Source organism: Vombatus ursinus, unplaced genomic scaffold (genome assembly GCF_900497805.2).
Source record: "Vombatus ursinus unplaced genomic scaffold, bare-nosed wombat genome assembly UNPS02014832.1, whole genome shotgun sequence".
Lineage (NCBI taxonomy): Eukaryota > Metazoa > Chordata > Mammalia > Diprotodontia > Vombatidae > Vombatus > Vombatus ursinus.
In genome coordinates this window covers 60,316,267-60,335,443 of record NW_020954610.1, presented here as the reverse complement: position 1 = coordinate 60,335,443, position 19,177 = coordinate 60,316,267, and the positions used below count along the sequence as shown (strand labels likewise).

Sequence of the window (19,177 nt, the reverse complement as noted above, 5' to 3'; positions counted from 1 at the left end):
TCACAAGAATGGCAGGTGGAAGGGTTGGGGAGGAATAAGTTTAAATGTAAGCAACACAATATCAGCCACAAACAGGAGTACCTCTATTACCTCTCAGTCATAGGGAATCAGTTCTCTTTGGACTTTGCACAGAGTAATTTCTATGACCCTAGTGAACATCTTAGGGGAGCATATGTCTCACTGTTATATGCTAACCCACCCAGAAGACTGTTGAACAAAGTTATCACTGTGGTCATAAGTGCCATGGAATCTTGCATTGGCTTAACATAAAATTATAATCAATCACTTATCACTTGTATTGTAAAATATGTAACTTTGAAAGCAAGGAAAAAGGGAAGATAGGTGGCATTACTTTTGCCCCACAGAAAGCTTTTCTTCTTTAAAAAATTAAAAATTGAAAAAAATTTAGATTTTGGAACTTTAAAATTATGAATGTTTGAGACATTCATATTGCTACTCAGACTTTACTCTGTGAAAATCTACATGATAGTAATATTTTTATATTAACCTATTAGGTCATTAAGTCCCTTCCCATTCTTTAAAAAAAAATTATCCTCTTACTCCTGTTTACTGAAAGATGATCAATACAGAACTCTCCAATATAAGAAAAAAATGTATTTCTTCCTTCAAGGGTCATTGCTATTTTCACTATGGGAAAAAGATAAGGAAGCATCAATGACCTCTTTGGTTGTGGGCTTCTTCTTATTGATTTTTAACCCAGAAGTTAGTAAATATGTTACTATTCACCCAATCAGGCATTAAAGGTCTGAGAGCAGAATGAACATCTGCAGTCACATTCACTTATTCCTGTAGAGAATAGAAATTAGAAGTTCACTGCCCTAGCAATTTAGAAGAGAAGGGCAGGGAAAAGCAATAATGAATTTAAAAATTATAAAATTATGAAACCAGCCCTGGGATTTTGAGATTCATCAAAAAATTGATAGAAAGTATTTCTCTATATTGAAAGATAAAGAGCTAAAGGCATCTGAATTCATAAGATAATCATTATATTTCAAGCTATATTCATACATTCTGAAGAAGATTAACTTTCTCTAACTAATATTCTCTTGGCAATGTACATAGCTATGAATCCTATAACATAACAGTTGTACAGAGATCCCAACTGCGCGAAACCCAAAGGGCAAGAGAAAATCACCTGATGGATGTAAGCAGTCTGAAACATATTACCAACAATGATTTGTGTTCAAAAAGTATTGTAAAAGATGTGGTTAAGGACAGTAACAAGTAAAAGAAAGAAGGGATAGTCACATAGCAAGAATGAGGGCTAATAAATGAACAAGTGATGAAATATATCTCCTTCCCAGATAACTGCAAGGGACTACAGGTGTAAAAGGTTGTCTGACAATTTGTGTGTTATTTGAAAATACTTAGCCATTATTCTTTGTTGCAAGAGAGGGATTGTGGGGGTGAGCAGAGGCTAATTATATCCAGAATATGTTATAACCTTTGGGCACAAAAAATTGTGGCACATAATGTAATGGAGCATCACTACATCATAAGAAATTATAACTATGGATAAAGAGAAGACATATAGGAACCAATGAAGACTAAAGTATATAGAACCATGAACACAATGTACACAATGACAAAAATGTAAATGGGGGGAACCCCAAAACTGAACCTTGTGTAGTTGTCGTAACTTCTATTCCTTTCTTTGCAGAGGTGGGAGAGTATGGCTGTGGAGTGCCATATTTACTGTCAGACTCATCTGACACGGTTGGTTTAGCTGAACTGTCTTCTTTGTTCTTTCTTTTTCTGTTCTTTGTTACAGGGGATTGTTTCTTGGGTAGGGGAAAAGGAGAGATATTTTCAGAAATGAAATCACGAACAAAAAATACCCATTTTTTAAAGTTAAGACATCAATAAAAATTATGAAACTAAAATTAAAAAGAAATAAAGTGGAAAGTGAGAAAAAAAATACAATGAGAAATAAAAAGTAGACAGCCTGAGTGTTGTACAACTGTCCAGGAAATATTAAAAAGAATCACAAGAAGGCCTCTAGGAGATTGACTAGATCTATATAGTAGTTATAGAAAGACATAGACAACAATTACATAGGATAATAAAAGGTATAGATGGGGTGCCACCTACTTAAGTGGAGGGAATTCCCATCATCATAAAATCATGAAACCACTCAAGTATTTTTTAAAAATATTAAAATTATCATTGAATTACTGATCTGATATGTGGAGACATATCAAAACAAACAAACAAAACAAAACAAAAACACCTACTTGACTTTGATAATGAAGCCAAGTCCTGCCTGCAAGTTTAGACAGTTGTTTACAGTTAATTCTGAGGTAATGCCAGACACTGTTACTGAATCTGTATTTGTGGTAACTTAGTGTGTATATGCGAGTTTGTGCCTAAGCTGCAATTTTCTTTTATCCTACTTTGAAAGATGGCATGACCAACTGCCATCATGGAGGAATGTTCTAGTCTGAAAATAATAAAATATGATCTAATAATACTGTCGAATTAAATATGTGTGTGTGTGTGTGTGTGTGTACAATACACACATGCATACAAATGCTATAAGACAGTCATCAAATATTTATTAAGTATTTACTACATGTCAGTTACTCCCTAAGTGCTGGAGATAGAAAGAAAGTCAAAAAATATAGTTCCTGCCCTCCAAAGGCTAACATTCTAGTGGGGGAGACAACATGGGGGGAAAAAATCCTTATATATAAGAAGTACCCTGCAGACTATACAAATCTTAATGACCATAATAAAGAAACATGGGAAGAAACATATACCATTTTTTCATCTGAAATTAGCATCTTACTCCTCTGCACAGTGCCTGGCACAGAGTAAGCAGTTAATAAATACCTGTAGACCTGTTGACTTAACTGACAAGATCAGCATCATCACAAAGGGTTGCCCAGACAACAAATTTAAGGCAAATAAATGTTTCAAACAACCATGTACAAAAAATGTAACTTTGTTTTTTGACAAGAGGACACCTGATGATCATAACAATAACTAACTAAACTGCGGGCAAGATAATTCTTTTTTTAATCCAACTGACAAAGTCCTTCAATGGCTTTCTGCCAAATAAAAGTCAAACACTCCGGCCTGGCAAGTCAAGGCCTTCTACTATCAGCCATTAACTTATCATTACATTCTTCTCACACACTATTGGCCTGCATACACTTTACCCTTCAAACAAACTGGACTGTTTACCATCACCCAAATCTGTCAAATATTGTCCTAGTTCTTTGACTTTGCTCATGCCATTCCCTAGGTGCAGGATACCCTCTGAACTCTCATCTTTATGTTGAAATTTCACCCATTCCTTAAGTTCAAATGCTACCTCCCCTCTAGGAAACCTTCCCAGATGTCCCCAAGTTAGAAATTTGATCATCCCTTCCTCAAAACTTCTAGACACTTTATCTATATCACTCTCACACACTGAAGTTTTGTGTACTTGTCAACCCTCCCTTCTAAACTGCAAGCTCCATGGAGGTAGGAACTGCCTCTTATTTATTTCTATATATCTTCCCAAAAGTCTAACCCAGCACTTTGAATGTGCTTAATATTTGTCTAATTGAATTCTGTTTAATTGTCATTAACTGGTCTTCTTGCTCTTTGTTCCACCTCTCTGCTCTAGCACTGGCTGTCCCTCATACCTGGAATGTACTATATTTCTTCCTCACCTCCACCTCTTAGCTCTTCAAGTTTTCTTCAAAACTCAACTCAAGGACCACTTTCTACCTAATTCTCCCAGATACCAGCAATTCCCGCCCCCCCCAAAAAAGAGTTGCCTTGTATTTTTGCGTATATTCTGTATGTGTACACACACACACACACACACACACATTGCCTCCTCTGATAAAATATAAACTTCATGAGGGCAAAGACTATTTAATCTTTGTCTTTTTTCTCCAAAGCTTAGAGCAGAGCCTGGCACATTGCAGGAGATTTATAAATGCTTGATGATTGCTTGATTGATTGACTGATTGAAAAGGCAAAGTGGTAAAAAGCTACCACACTATTTGTCAAATGGAAATTCTTGGGATGATTCTTTTGTTCAGAACATGAATAGGCATCAAAACCTAAGCAAGAAAGAAGCAAAGGAGCAGATATTTCAAAATTTACAAATATTCAATACAAATATTGTTTGAAATACAAAAATTTCAAACAAAGGTTTGAGGATAAGATTTCAAACTGTCCATAATTCTGCAACCAGATTTTTAACATGTAATGAATTAGCAGAGAAGAAACACAATACATAGTATGTGAAAATGAATGACAACATAAAGAATATTAGGACTAAAGCATTTCCATCAAGAATAATGCAGTCAGTCTAACAGCAGCAAGGGAGAGGCACAATGGATAAACATCCATCTACATATTACTACAAAAGGATATATATCCCATGCCTTAAAATTGTTTTCTCAATGTCATCACAGTATTCAATATTCTCCAGAAGATCAGTAAGAAAAATAAGGACCAGAACAGGTAATAGCTACTCTTATTATATCTGCAATCTCTAAGGAAAAAAATAAGAAGAGAATAAAAAGAATTAATGTGACACAAACTCTCTAGTAAAAACTTTCAGGGGATATAAAGGGTAGATAAAAATAGAGAGAAACTCTTTCAAGGACTACTAATTGGGGCTGCTAGGTGGCACAGTGGATAGAGCACTGGCCCTGGAGTCAGGAGGACCTGAGTTCAAATCTGGCCTCAGACACATAACATTCACTAGCTGTGTGACTCTGGGCAAGTCATTTAACCCCAATTGCCTCACCAAAAAAAAAAACAAAAAAAAAACTACTAATGGCCAAAGAGTTTAAAGTATCCAGAAATATGAAGAGTACCACACTAGATGAAGATGCCTATAAGTTATAACACTTCCTGATTAATGTGATCCATATCTTCAGCAATCAACCCTATTTGAAATACAAGTTGTTCTTTCACTAGACATTGATTCATTCAATTCCACAAATATTTATCAAATGCCTCCTGCATACAAGGTACCATTATGGTAGGCAATGATAAGGAAAGGTGAAGGGAGCTGAAAGGGAGAATAAGACACCAATATAGACATTATGTCATATTTTCAATTACAGGTAAGGGTACAAGAAGTATAAAACCAAGTGATATGTGAAGTCTAAATGGAAAGAATCTTACAGAATAGGAAGATCCAGGAAGCCTTCATAGAGAACGTGGCCTTATGACTTGGGTTTTAAAGGATAGGTAGAAATTTGCAAGCAAAGAATAAAAAAAAGGAGGATAGTCCAAGCACAGGGAAAAAAGTGAGCAAAGTCAGTCTCCAGAGAGTGTAGCATGTGTTTGGAGGTCATATGTAAAAAGAGTTTCACAGGAGTAGAGAGTACATGGAGAGGAGTAATATATGAATGCTGAAAAGTTAAGTTAGGGTTAGACTGTGGAGATTGTAAAAAGCCAGGCATAGGAGTTTGAATTTTTCATTCCTTGCTATGAGGCCCAGAAAAAATAAACTTTTTAAATATATGCATATATCTCTGAGCATGGAAGAAAGTAAAATGAAAGTAAGGAAAGGGATGAACTTTGCAATCACCTAGTTCAAGTAACCACATACATTTTGGCTTTCTTGAGAAAAAGAAATGGAAGCAATAACTTTTTTACCATATTTGACAGGATTTTTTAAAGCAGTATATTTAAAACTAGATTTTTTTAAAAATGTGTTAAGATCAAAGGGGCAGCTAGGTGGTGCAGTGGATAGAGCACTGGGCTTGGAATCAAAAGACATCCTCAGGAGTTCAAAGCTACCCTCAGACACTTACTAGCTGTGTGACCCCAGGCAAGTCACTTAAACCTGTTTGCCTCAGTTCCTCATCTATAAAATGAGCTGAAGGAAATGGCAAACTACTATCTTTGCCAATAAAAACCCAAATGGGGTCAGAAAAGAATGGGACATGATTAAAATGATGACTGAGAATCAAAGCCAGGAAACAGGGTTTCCTTTTTTAAGTGTTCCCAGTCAATACAAATAGGTAAGGTATATAGTATTTATAAAATATGCAAATAATCTCTTCCAGAGCTGGTGTATCCTCCACTCAGTTTTCAAAGTGATCTTCCTAAAGTGCAGGTCTGACACATCATCCCTCCCCCATTCAGTAAAATCCAGTGGATCCACATTACCTCCACAATCAAATATAAAACCCTCTGTTTGGTGTTCAAAGCCCTTCATAACCTGCCCCCTCCTACTTTTCCAGTGTCATTATACCTTTCTTGCAAGCACTCTGATCCAGACCCTGGCCTCTGTGTTGTTTTTTGAATAAGAGAATCCATCTCCCAACTCTGAATTTTCACAGGCTGTCCCAGCTAAAATCCCACCTTTTACAAAAAGTCATTCCCAATCTCCCTTAATACTAGTATATTCTTTTTGTTGATTATCTCCTATTTGCCCAGCAGATATCAGGTTTGTACATAGTTATTTGCATGTTCTTACACACACACACACACACACACACACACACATACACACACACACCCATCCATTGGACTATGAGGTCTTTAAGGGAAGGGATTTTCTTTGTATCTCCAGTGTTTAGCACAGTGACTAGAACAATGGAACATTAACAAATGCTTGTTGAATCACTGACTAATAAAAATTCTGTGATATTTTAAAGAAAATGAAATATATACATAGACCAAGAAGTAAAAATTGATTGCTGTGTTTAATAAGTACCAAGAACAGTATTTTCCAACTAGCATAGCCTTCCAACTATTATTTTTTTAAATGGGGGAGGGAATTAGCAAAGGAGAAGAGTATGCTTTATTAGAAGGATCAGAGGATCTGAGGCTAAAGGTCAATTTTAAATCAAATTACTTAAGAAACTTTGCAAGACAGTATCAGGGAATAGAGCCAAGCAAGCTTGATACGTATCCAGGATACATACTAACAAAGACAATTCAGAAAAGGGGTTTATATTACTGCAATGGACCGACTATGCCATCAGCATTTCTTCAAAAATGTTAGTACTCCCCCTATTCTCCCACATTGTCTAGACATTCATAAATTCAGTTCGTTAGCAATATATGACTTACCGCTAACTTCAGGGAGCATTTTAGCCCACAGATAATGAATGCAGCTAACTCACTGACACATTGACAATTGCTCCTCATAAAAGTTCATCTGGATTCCTCCTCTCCCCATCATTTCACACCACTCTGAATATGTAGCTATTGTATTAAAAACTGCTACCTAGGGGCAGCTAAATGACATAATGGGTAGAGTACTGGCCCTGAATTCAGGAAGACCTGAGTTCAAATCTGTCCTCAGACACTTGACACTTACTAGCTGTATGACCCTAGGCAAGTCACTTAACCCCATTGCCTCGCAAAAAAAACAAAAACAAAAACAAAAACAAAAAAAAACTGCTACCTGTGTGGGTAAATGTGTCTCTGTTCAGGCTATAACTTTCCATGATTCCTAAAAAGGAAATTTTTCTAAACTCACAGAACTTCCTTTATGGATATCTTTATTATGCCTTCCCTTTGTGTAACTCATTCATTCAATGAAGGAACTTAGAACGACCAGCTTAGAAGTCATTACTATAGAAGAAACTGTGGAATACCTGAAAGTGGGTGAGATTTCCAAGAAGAGATTTTAGAGAGAGAATCATAAGAGCCTCAGGACAGAACTCTGAGGAATGGCCACAGTTAAGGTGTAAGGCAAAGGTAAAAAGTTAGATTCTAAGAGGGAGACAGAGAAGAAAAGGCAGTCTGCTATGGAAAGAGCATTAGATTTTAATTTGCTATACCTCTGTTCCAGTTCTGTGGTTGTAACTCTTACAAACTGTAAGACAATGCATGAGAAGCAAGTGACTTCACTTCTCAGCCTAATTCAATTGTCAAACATTTATTTAGTACCTACTATGTGCTGAATGATGAAAAATTGTAGTGTCTCTGTCCTCAAAGGATCTTACAATCTAATAGGGATGGATAGGAGGAGGGGTAAAATATACTCATATATCTATAATACAGGTAAAAATATGCTTAAAGTGCATTGGAAATTCCAAGTAACACAACATGAGAGCTCAGAGGAGGGAAGGACCACAGCTATCTGGGGAGAATCAAGAAAGGCTACATGGAGATTTGGGCAGCTGGGCTTTGAAAGAGGAGAAGGATTTTCAAGAGTCAAAGATATAGAAGGGGTTCACTCCAGTCACAGAGGATGGTATGAACCAATGCACAGAATAGGAGACACAAGAAGGGATCTATAAACAGCTAGGGAGTCCAGACAAATTGGAATGTGGTCCACATTCAATCAACCAGCCAGCAGTTATTAAGCACGTTCTATGTGCCATGCCTTGTGCTAGGTGCTGGGAACATATACACAAAACTTAAAGTTTGTATCTTGATAATGGGAAGCTAGGTGGTACAGTGAATGGAGCACCCAGCCTGGAGTTAGGAAGACTCATCTTGCTGAGTATAAATCTGGCCTCAGACACTTACTAACTGTGTAACCCTAGGCAAGTCACTTAATCCAGTTAGCCTCAGTTTCCTCATTTATAAAATGAGCCAGAGAAGGAAATGGCAAACCACTGTAGTGCCTTTGCCAAGAAAACCCTAAATGGGGTCACAAAGAGTAGCACACAACTGAAAAATGACTAAACACATGTCTTGACAACACATACATATATAAATACATACAAAATAAATGCAAGCATGGGGGTGGGGAAACACCGGCAGCTGCCAATGTCAGGAAAAGGATAATTTAGAAGGTTATGAGCTAAGTTTTGAAGGAAACAAGGGATTCTAAGAGGCAGAAATAAGAAGAGAATGTATCCCATTCATGGGGGACAGCCAGCGCAAAGGCACAGAGGTGGGAAATGGTGTATGAGGAATATTAATATGAATAGTATGAAATACAGCTGAAAATGCAGGTTGGATTCAGATTGGGAAAGGCCATGAATAGCAAGCTGAGGAACCTATATTTTGTTTTGGTAAGCAATGGAGAACCACTGAATGTTAGGGGATTATGAATCCTTAAGGATACATGTCAGGGGCTCTATGAATCCTTAAGGAGTCAATGGATAGATTTCAAATCTGTGAACTTGGATTGGGGAAAAAAAATTATATCTTTGTTTTAACTAACCTCTAACTGAAATTTCACATTTTTTTTCGATTATGAATTTTTAAAATGTTATTCTGAGGAGTTCCTAAGCTTCCCCTAACTGCCAAATAAGTTCATAACATCATGAAATAGGTTAAGAACCTCAGTTTTAGAAGATGGGAATGAAGTGATCTGCTTCACCAGGAAAAGTATTTTGGCAGTGATGCGAAGAGTGGATTGGAGAGGGGAGTGTCTACTCTAGAGCAAGGAAATCTTTTAGGAGGATATTACAGTAGCCCAGGGAGAAGAAATGAAGGTCTGAAATGTGAAGAGAAAGGAAAGTAATAGATGATTGCAAGGCTTGGCAACTGCTTGGATATTGGGGAGCGAGATGTTGGGCAAGAGAGGGAAGTGTTAAAGGTACTGAGACTTTTCACTTCAGTAACTAAGAGAATGGTAATTCCATCAGCAAAAAATAAGTAAATTAGGAGGATGAGCAGGGTAATGAGATCAGCTTCCTATCTGATCTCTCTGCCTGGTTCAGTCACATCATGCTGCCTGCCACCACTACCAGACTAATCATTCCAAAGGATAACTTCCATCATGTCACTTTCCTGCCCAAAAAACTATAGCTGGGTCCTCAATACCTTCTCTATCAAACCCTAACTCTTGTGTCTGACTCTCAAAGGCTCCCCTCTCCAGCCCTCCCTACCTTCCCCAAAACACACAAATGTTTATCGAACCTTATTTCACACCACTCCCCAAAACTGAGCCCTCAAATATAGGCAGTAAGCAGCTCAAGATCACAGAATTTAGAACTAAAAGGAGCCTTGGAGATCGTCAAATTAAACCCCCTCATTTTATAGATGAGGAAATTAAAACTCAGAAAGATTGATTTGCCCAAAATCAAACAGAAAGTTCAAAAGGAGTCAGAATGTGAACCTTGCCTAACTGCAAATTCAGACATCTTTCTGCTACATATTTCCTCTCCTCACTGACTCAAGCACACACCATGCTCACTCTAATGTCTATGCTCTTTCTCATGTGCTTCCTCCTTCTACGCACACCTGAAATAGTCTCTCCTCCTCTGTACAATCCAAGTCCTATTGATTCTTCAAGCTCAGAGTTAACTCCAGTATCTTTCCATGAAAAATATTTCCTTACCATTTTAATCCTGAGAGACCTCTCTTTTCCTTGAGCTCCTAATTATAGTCAGTATAGTTTAGTACTTTTTTCTTTTTTTTCCCTGTCCCAAATGCCTATTCTATAATCTTTCTGCAAGCAGGAATCATGTCTTTCCTGGATCCCATAGCACCAAGCACTCAATAAATACTTGCAAATGATGCTAACGTAATAGCTGATTGAACTTTGAAGAGGCATTTTTTTTTAATTAAGAAAAAGGACACAAACAGTAAGATTCCTCTAAATGAATATAAGCTGATCTGGCTGAAAGGAGTTTTCAAAATACAAAGGGAGAAAGAAGAACAAAAGTTTCAGATCCATGAGAACTAGAGAGTGAGTAGCTAGGGCCAGGAAGATTGCTAAGAGTAGGATCATAGAAGTATAGATTTAGAGTTAAAAGGCATCTTAGAGGAGATCTAGTCCAACTCTTTGATTTTACAGATGAGGAAACTGAGGCCCAGAGAAAGTAAGTGACTTGCCCAAGATTATACAGGTTTTAAGTGTCAGAGCCAGGCTTTGAACTCCCTTCTTCCAACTGCAATTTTAACACCCTTTCCACTCTGCCTCCCATCTCTATGTTACTCTCACACATGCCCCTCCCCACGTTAAGAAAAAAGGCTTCACCCCAGTTCAAAGTGGCAGTATGGTTCAATGGCCTGGTGATGGTGTGCAAACAGCAAGCATGCCACAACTTAAACCGCTAGGCCTCTAAAGCACGCAATTACATCCAACATGCTAGAAACAAGAAAGCCTATGAGCTTTTCTGACAACTTATCAGGGCAGGTTTTACATGCCTGATCATGTGCAGTGACAATGCAGGAGATACACTAACAAGACTGATAAAGAACTGACTGAAAGAAGAGGATCCAATTCTGTTTCCCATGTTTTCCCTTAGATCAGCAACCTCAAGTTCAAATCTCATTTGTTTCAAGTTTTATGACAAAAAAGTATCTAAATCTCTGTTTCTCTTCAGACTCATTAATCCAGTTACATATCTTCCTGAACAAAGAGCATTCACCATGTTCTTTGAGAGAACTGCAAGACAACCCAAAGTAGGCCTCAGGTTTGAGATCACAGCCACAAAGGACAGGTCTGGGTAATGCATTTGTCATAGCCAGGGAAGCAAGAGATGAATGGATGATCAAGGCATGGCACTAAGATCTGATTTCCCATATCATGAATTAAACTTTGGGAGTCACCCAGGAAATAACTTCTTCAAGTGATTCAGACTTTACTGACTCAGAAGGGGCAGGAAATCTAACCTGAGGTTGTAAAGGAATGAGGTGAGAAGAGGAAAAAAGTGTCTGCAGGGCTGAGACAAGAGGACATCTCCCAACTTACTTAACATCTTATTGCAAGTCTTATTTCAGGATCTATGGTCCTTGCCTTCCCCCTTCGTATGCTCGAGGAAGAACTACATTCATTCTGTTTGACTTTGCTAAAAAAAAAAAAAACCCACTTCACCGATTTATATTCTGGATAATCCAACAGGAAACATGTAAGTTTACTGAAATCCAGGCAAAACTGCCATCTCTTCTTTTTGCTTTTAACTTTGGTGGAAAGATACTAGCAGGAAACATTACACAGATTTTTAGTAAAAAAGGCTAATGAAAGCATGAAGCCATAACTGGTGACACTGAAATACTTTCTTCCCCACTAGATTGTATGCTCCTTGAGTACAATGGACTTTATCTAAAATAGGGATTCTGAAATCAGATTTCATGGATAAATTTTAAGATATCCACGAACTTGAATTGGAAGGAGGATGTACTTATCCTCTAACAGAAATTTAACATTTCTTTCAATTAAGTTTTAAATACAATTTTTAAAAAAGCATTATTCTGAGAAGGGGTATAGAGGCTTCAGACTGCCACAAAGTGTTCTTGATACAAAAAAGGCTAAGAATCATTGGTCTAACAAATTTTTGTATCCTCTACAAATAGTAGGTATTCATTAAGTGTTTGTTGAATGAAGTAGATTTTATTCTATACTCAGCCACTAATTTGTTGGGGTTTTTTGTTTGATTGTTTGTTTTTAAATAAAGACTGAATCCCCCTATCTTTTCCAGGCTGCAAGTGCAAAGGCTACTCAGAGGCTAGCTCCCACTGCTGATCAGGAGTGGAGTTTTGACCTGCTGGTTCCATCCCTTCTTAGGCAACCTGGTGCCCTCACTCTGCACACTGGAGGACTCACCATACTGATGCCAGATTTAGTGTCGACACCCAATCAGCTTAGCCCAATGCACCTCAACACTCCCTAGCTAATTGGTTCTCAAAGTGTGGTCCAAGGCTCCCAAGACCCTTCTAGAGGTTCCCTGAGGACAAAACTATTTTCATCAAAATATTAAGATATTATTTGCCCAATAAAATGCTAGGCCCTTTTCATATACATTATCTATGTAAAGATGGATTTTCTTTATGCACTTCCACCAAAACAACATATCACAACAAATTGAATGCAGAAGAAAGTATGAGAATCCAACTGTTTTCCATGAAACCAGACATTAAAGAGATTTGCAAAAATACATAAAATAATACCACTGTTCTCACTAGTTTTTTGTTTTATAAAATATAGTTATTTTTCATTGAAAATGTTATTTATGTTAACAGGTAACTAGTTTAGCATTGTAGTTATCTCCATGGATAGAGCACTGAAACTGAAGTCAGGAAGACCTGAGTTCAAATCCAGCCTCAGACATTTACTAGCTTCATAACCCTGGGCAAGTGGCCTAATCCCTGTCTCAGTTTACTCTTCTTTAAAATGAGGATAACAGCACCTACCTCTTGGAGTTGTTGTGAGAATCAAATGAGATAATAATTGTAAAGTACTTAGCACAGTGCCTAGCACATAGTATTATATAAATGTTAACTATTAGCTATTATTATCTTTAAATTAATTGTTTCAAATTTTATCTGTCTTAATTTCTAACACAATAAGTATCAATAGATATAGCCACTGGTGTGCTGGTAAATGTTTAATAGTGGGGGGAGGGGAAATGTACCCATGACACATTTTTAATTTTAATCTGCCATACTGACATTTTCTCCATCACTTTAAGTCGAGACAATCAACAAAAAATAAATAAATAAATCAAACCCTGATTTACATGTAGTTTGCAAATTTCTGAGGTGTAAATGCTTACATTGAAAATTTAACAGTGGCCTTGCAGGTAGGAGCTGGTTCCAGCGCATTCCTGGACATAGTCTACATAAATAAAAGCTCTTTGGAGTCCTCAATAATTTTTAAGAATGTAAAGGATTCAAAAAAAGTTCAAGAATTCCTTTCTTAGCTCAAGAGATCTGCCAAGCTCAGCCTTCCTAGAACTGAGATTACAGGCATGATCTATGACCATTAGCCACCTATATGTAATGGAACCTCAAACAAGACGTTTGTTTTCTACATAAGTTAGCTATCTTATTTGAACGGTTGGCATCTGTCCTTTACTAACTGCAAAAAAGGATATAAAGAAGATATGTCAGATAAAATCTCTAAGTACTCCCAGGCACCTCAGATATTCACGGTATATAGGAGATATACCAGGTGCTGGTACACTGTTACCAGACTAAAGCAAAAAGTTGTTTCCCTGAAAACAGTACATTCAGACATTAAGAAGTTTCAATTTTGAGTAACAATTACAAGCTACAGTTACTACCGAGCTATTTTAGAGAGGTCAACTAGGGGAGGGCCAAGTTACAATAGTATCATTAAGTGATAAGTGAAAGCAACAAGTTAGCTATTGTAATAAATAGGTGATGACAAGAGGGAAGAACAAAGCTACTATAGATCAGGAAGACAAATATTGGAGCTGGGGTGAAAATAGTGCCTGATGTAACAAAAATGGGTGCCAGTTATTTGTATTTTTTTTAATCAGGAATTGGACATGATAAGATAGGAACTCTACAGTCCCTTCCAGCTTAAAATCTATGATCCTAAGATTCAAAGTTGTTAAATTAAGAATCATACCAAGTCCTTAGATAAGATCAGTCAACCAACCCCCAGGATTATACCCTTCCTTCAAGGGTCAGACCAGGTGCTACCTCCTCCTTGAAGGTCTTCCTGATTCCCCTCCCCACCCCAGTTCTTCAGCTCAATCTGTCCCCTCAAATTCCCTTGTATTTACTTATCTATAGATTTCCTATTTACTACCCCAGACCCAATCCCAGTAGATAATGGAACCCATTTAGGTCAAATACTGTTACATTTTTGTCTTTATATACCCAACACCTAGCATAGTTTCTTGTATGTAGTAGACAGTTCATCTCTATTGAATAGAATTGGAATGAAAAAACAGACCTTTAATAAATCATGTAGACCATCCAAAAACAGTTTACTTCACCAAATCCCTTGGGCTCCAAACAATGTGGTTAGAGAGTAAAAATAATAATAATGATAGGAAAAATGAGAAGGAAGCTAATTTTGAACACAATTATTTTCTAAATGAGATCTTGTAACCAAGTTTTTTAAGGAACTAAAGACAAAGATGGAAAGGGCTTTTACAACCACCACCTTCCTTCCACCTCAAGCAAGGAAAACCACTAAATTATCATTTATCCAACTCTAGTCTTTTCCTTGAGCATCAAGTTTCATAACACCAATTGCTTGTTGGATATAGCTAAGTGGATGTCCAGGAAGCATCCCAAATACACATCTAAAAGAAAACATTATCTTGTGTCCCCTTGGCCCACGAGCCCTCCAAAATTCCCTATTTTTGTTGAGGGTGCAACTGTCTAGACCCATGATTTCAGAGTCATCCTCAACTCTTCTTTCTTACCCGAGTGTCAAAGCAATTGCCAAGTCTTATCAATTTTACCTCTACAGCACCTTTCTCAGACATCCCCCTCCCCCCACTCATAAAGCCACCACACTATTTAAGGTCTTAATCACCTCACCTGAACTACTTCAACAACCTAACTAGACTCAGGGCTCCAAGTTCTCATTTGCCACCTTATGCCTTTTACACAGGCTATTTTAATAAGACTAGAATGCAGTCCCTCCTCAGTCCTGCCTCTTAGAATCCCTAGCTTTCTTCCAAATTCAATTGATGTGTCATCTACTGAACAGAAAGTCTTTCCTGACCTCCCCCATCTCTTCCAGTCTTCTTACATCTTACTCACGCCATGTACTGTAGCATCCAGTAACTCTGGCCTCATTGCTGTTACTCTAACTAAATACTGCATGACCTGACTCTGGGCATTTTCTCTGGCCTCCCCCATACCTGGAATGCTTTCCTTGCCTCATCTCTGCCTCCTAGCTTCCTTTGAGTCTAGCTACAATCCTACCTTATATAGGAAGCCCTTCCCCATCCTTTGGGGGGTATCTGTTGATTTTCTCTGTTGATTATTTCCAGTTTATCCTACATATAGCTTATTTGTATATAATTGTTTATGTGTGGTCTCCCCCAATAGATTGTGAGCTCCTTGAGAGCAGGGCCTGTCCTTTACCTTTCTTTATATATCCTTAGTATTTAGCACAACACCTGACACAAAGCAGGTATTTAATAAAAGTTAATTGACTGACTGACTTGTGCTCTCTCTATCCTACTCAAACTATCATGTATATATTTGTCTGAATACATGTTAGATTTCTCACTTTCCCCACCCCGATTCCCAAGTAGACTATTAGATCATGGGAGAAGCAAGAACTATTTTTCTTTTGTTCCTCAAACCCATCACTAGTGCGTTGCACATTATGGGCACTTATAAATACTGATTGGAATGGATGGATTCCATTTCTGATGGCTTATCCATCTTTCAATCCCATTTCAAATATGACCTCATTTATGAAACCTGCCCTGATCCCTCCTTCCCAACCTCATTGGACCTCCCCATTACATTTTGTTTGTACCTTTTATGGTACTTTTTCAATTCTTCCTGCCTATGGAGATGCATCCTGGAATAAAGGGGAGAATGCTGGAATCAGAAAGATCTGCCTCCAAATCCCACCTCTGACAATTAGCTGTGAAATCAAGAACAAACTGTTTAACTTCTCTGAGCCTCAGTTCCCTCATCTGTAATATGAGGGAGTTGGACTAGGTAACTCCAGATCTCCATCTATGATCTAATATATGGTCATCTGGGTATTTGCTTCATCTCTTCCTGCCCCTCCCTTCATATATATGGAAGGCAAAAGCTCCTGCAGGGCAGACAATAAGCCCTATCACTTAGTATCACTTTAGTATCACTGTCATAATGCCTTTGTACAAAAGGGATCTGAATAAATATTTGTTGTTGTGAATGCTCTGGTACACAAATCCTTCAAATGCAACCTGTTCTTTGTGTCAATCAAAAGTATTTTAATTTAAGAAATGTTTGCTGTATTGATCACAAATGTTCTTAAATCTTGAAGAGTGGAATAGGAACCTATTGACATCTACTAAAGATACTATTTTTTAAAACTGGTCATTTTTAAGACAATCAGACATCTGGGCCAGGTAGATAAAGAACTGGCCAAGTAGATAAAGAGCCAGGAAGATAGGACTCAAGTCCTGCCTCTGACATACATTGGTTTTGTAACCCCCAGGAAAATCTTTTAAATCTCTCCACGATCTAGCCTGCTTTCTAAGACTACAAATTAGGGAGAAGGTGCCAACCTGCAACCTGCACTAACTTTCCTTTCAGAGGAGTTCTTTATACCAGGTCTAATCCTTATCCATCCACAAGGTTCCTTTATCAATGCCAAACACAACTTAGTTATAAATCATTCTGCACTTCTACAACTACTGACACATTTCTGTTCTCAGTTTCTTTACTGGATAATGATAGAAAGTGAGGTAACATGTGAGGGGAGGAGAAAGGATAGATAATATTCCCACTGGAATGTTTACTTTAATGTTTTGTTTTCCATTTTTACCCAAACTTACAGTGCTATATAATGCCCTTTAAAAGCTTGCAAGATTATAGCTAATACAGAGAGATACAAGGAAAGAAACTGAAAACATAACTTTTGATGGCTTGTTAAAGTCTTTTCTGATTTCTTGGATTTTTTTTTAATATCTTCAGCCTTAGTGTACTTTTTTCTTTGTCAGCTCTCAGAACCAAGCATTCACGTTCGAAGTGCAAGAGTACTGTTTTTAAAACACCCATGTCAGAGCACAAACTCACAGCAGTATAGTTCTCAAAATGCAAAGAATAAGACCAAATGTCAGGTCAAAATAGGAATCTGTAATTTTGATCTTTTTTCTTTAAAAAAAGAAAAGAAAGAAAGAAACCATGAAATCAATCAAGTGAAAACCCCTCCGTGAAATCTATTAAGAGCTGGAAACTCTCTTAAAGGAAACACACATCCTTCTGTTTAGCAAGATCCAGAATTCAGCCTACATGAACAGTAATGAAAAATTTTTCTGACTAGGAGACAAAATTACCAGTCCAGCCAAACCAAGTCAGATTTCTGCGTGTTATCAGGGACTGAAGGCAAGGGAGAGATGGAGAAAGGAAGGAACGGAAACTGCACTCCAAATCTCAGTTAACTGAGGCACCCGTGGGACTCGGATGCCCAGCCTTCCCCAAGGTTGCAATAAAGTCACCAGACCAAAGCAGCCCCCCAACTGTGCCCGGACTGAGGCCAACCGCAGCCCGGTCTCCTCGCTATCTTCCCAGGCGGCAAAGGGAGGCGCTCACCTTAAAGTCCCGGCTGTGTTGCGGGGTGTACTCCAGGGTCCACAGCGCCCGCACCAGGTGTGCCAGCTGTTCCGTGACCTCGCCCTTGCCCTGCTGGCTGCGGGAGAAGGGAAGTCCGTTGGCCTGGGGGCCGTCCTCTTGGGCAGAGGAGTCGGGGGTCTCCTGCTCGCCGCCGCCCCGGTACTGTTCCAGGGCCAGGTACTCAGCGAAGAGCTCCGTGTTGCTGAGGCACTGCAGGGTGGCGTTCATGAAGCAGGTGTTGCCGTGGTTCTTGAGCCCCGCCACGCCGGGCACCGGGTCACCCCCGGCCAGGCACAGCAGCTCGGCCGGGGGCGGCGGCGTGGGCGCGGCGGGGGGCGGCGGCGGCTGCTGCTGTTGCTGCTGCTGCGGACAGCGCTGGGGCGGGGCGGCCGGCCCGGGCCCGGGCCCCGGCGGGAAGCAGCGGCGAAAGCCCACGGGGCCGAGCGCGCCACTGGGGGCTCGTTCGCGGCCGGGCAGCGGGGGGCTCTCGGAGCTATAGTGCGACAGAGTGGACAGCGTCTTCAGGACCCGGCTCATAAAGCTGCCCACCGAGCGGGCGGAGGAGGGCGAGGCCGGGGAGCCGCCGCTGCCCGCCCGCCCGCTCCGGAACAGCCTCTTGCTGAAGGAGCGCTTCTCCTTCCCGCTCGGCGCCGGCCCCGTGGCCACAGCCGGCCCGGGGGCCGCGGGCCCCGTTACCTTGGACATGGCCCCGGCTTCCTATGCACATCCCCTCTCCCCTCCGCAGCCCGCCCGCCTCCGCCCCTCCGAGGCCGCTGCTCCTGCTCCTGCTCCAGCCGCTGCCGAGCTGCATCCCCCGCCCCCTGCGCCTCGCGGGCTCCCGGGGAGGGCGACGACACCCGGGAGAGGGACCCAGCGAGAGGCACAGGCAAGAGGCGGCGACCCACTGGCTCGCGGCCCCGGCACAGCTGGAGGCCGGTCACGTGGCCTCCAGCCCTAAAGCCTGGGAGCCGGCCGGTGGCCAGGGACGCGGGAGGGCACGCTCCCTCCTCCACCCCCCCCCCCCCGCGCGCGGAAGCTGAAGTTGAAGCGGCGGCCATGTCGACTGTGGGAACGGAGTCCTTTCATTACAGTCACGGGAGCCCTCGTTTGCTCTGGGCACAGCCCTGCTAGGTGAAGCCAGAGCGTGGCCATGTCTAGTGTGGGCAAGGTTCTATCCCAGGGTGGGAAATCTGGTGGATAGGTTTGTTGCTGTTTTGCTTGGAGCTAGGGGAAGGGAGAGAGAGTAGGATTGATTGGACTCTGCAGAGTCGTCGATAGCGCCCCTGCC

General features: G+C 40.0%; 1 protein-coding gene across 1 annotated transcript in view; it reads right to left on the bottom strand.

The window, feature by feature from the left end:
• USP31 (ubiquitin specific peptidase 31) overlaps positions 1–18,594 on the bottom strand; it is a 125,095-nt gene extending 106,501 nt beyond the window's left edge. Inside the window, exon 1 of the mRNA XM_027839441.1 lies at positions 17,869–18,594. Coding sequence (XP_027695242.1) covers positions 17,869–18,594 — 726 coding nt within the window. The remainder of the gene's footprint in view (positions 1–17,868) is intronic.
• Positions 18,595–19,177: the final 583 nt, after the last annotated feature.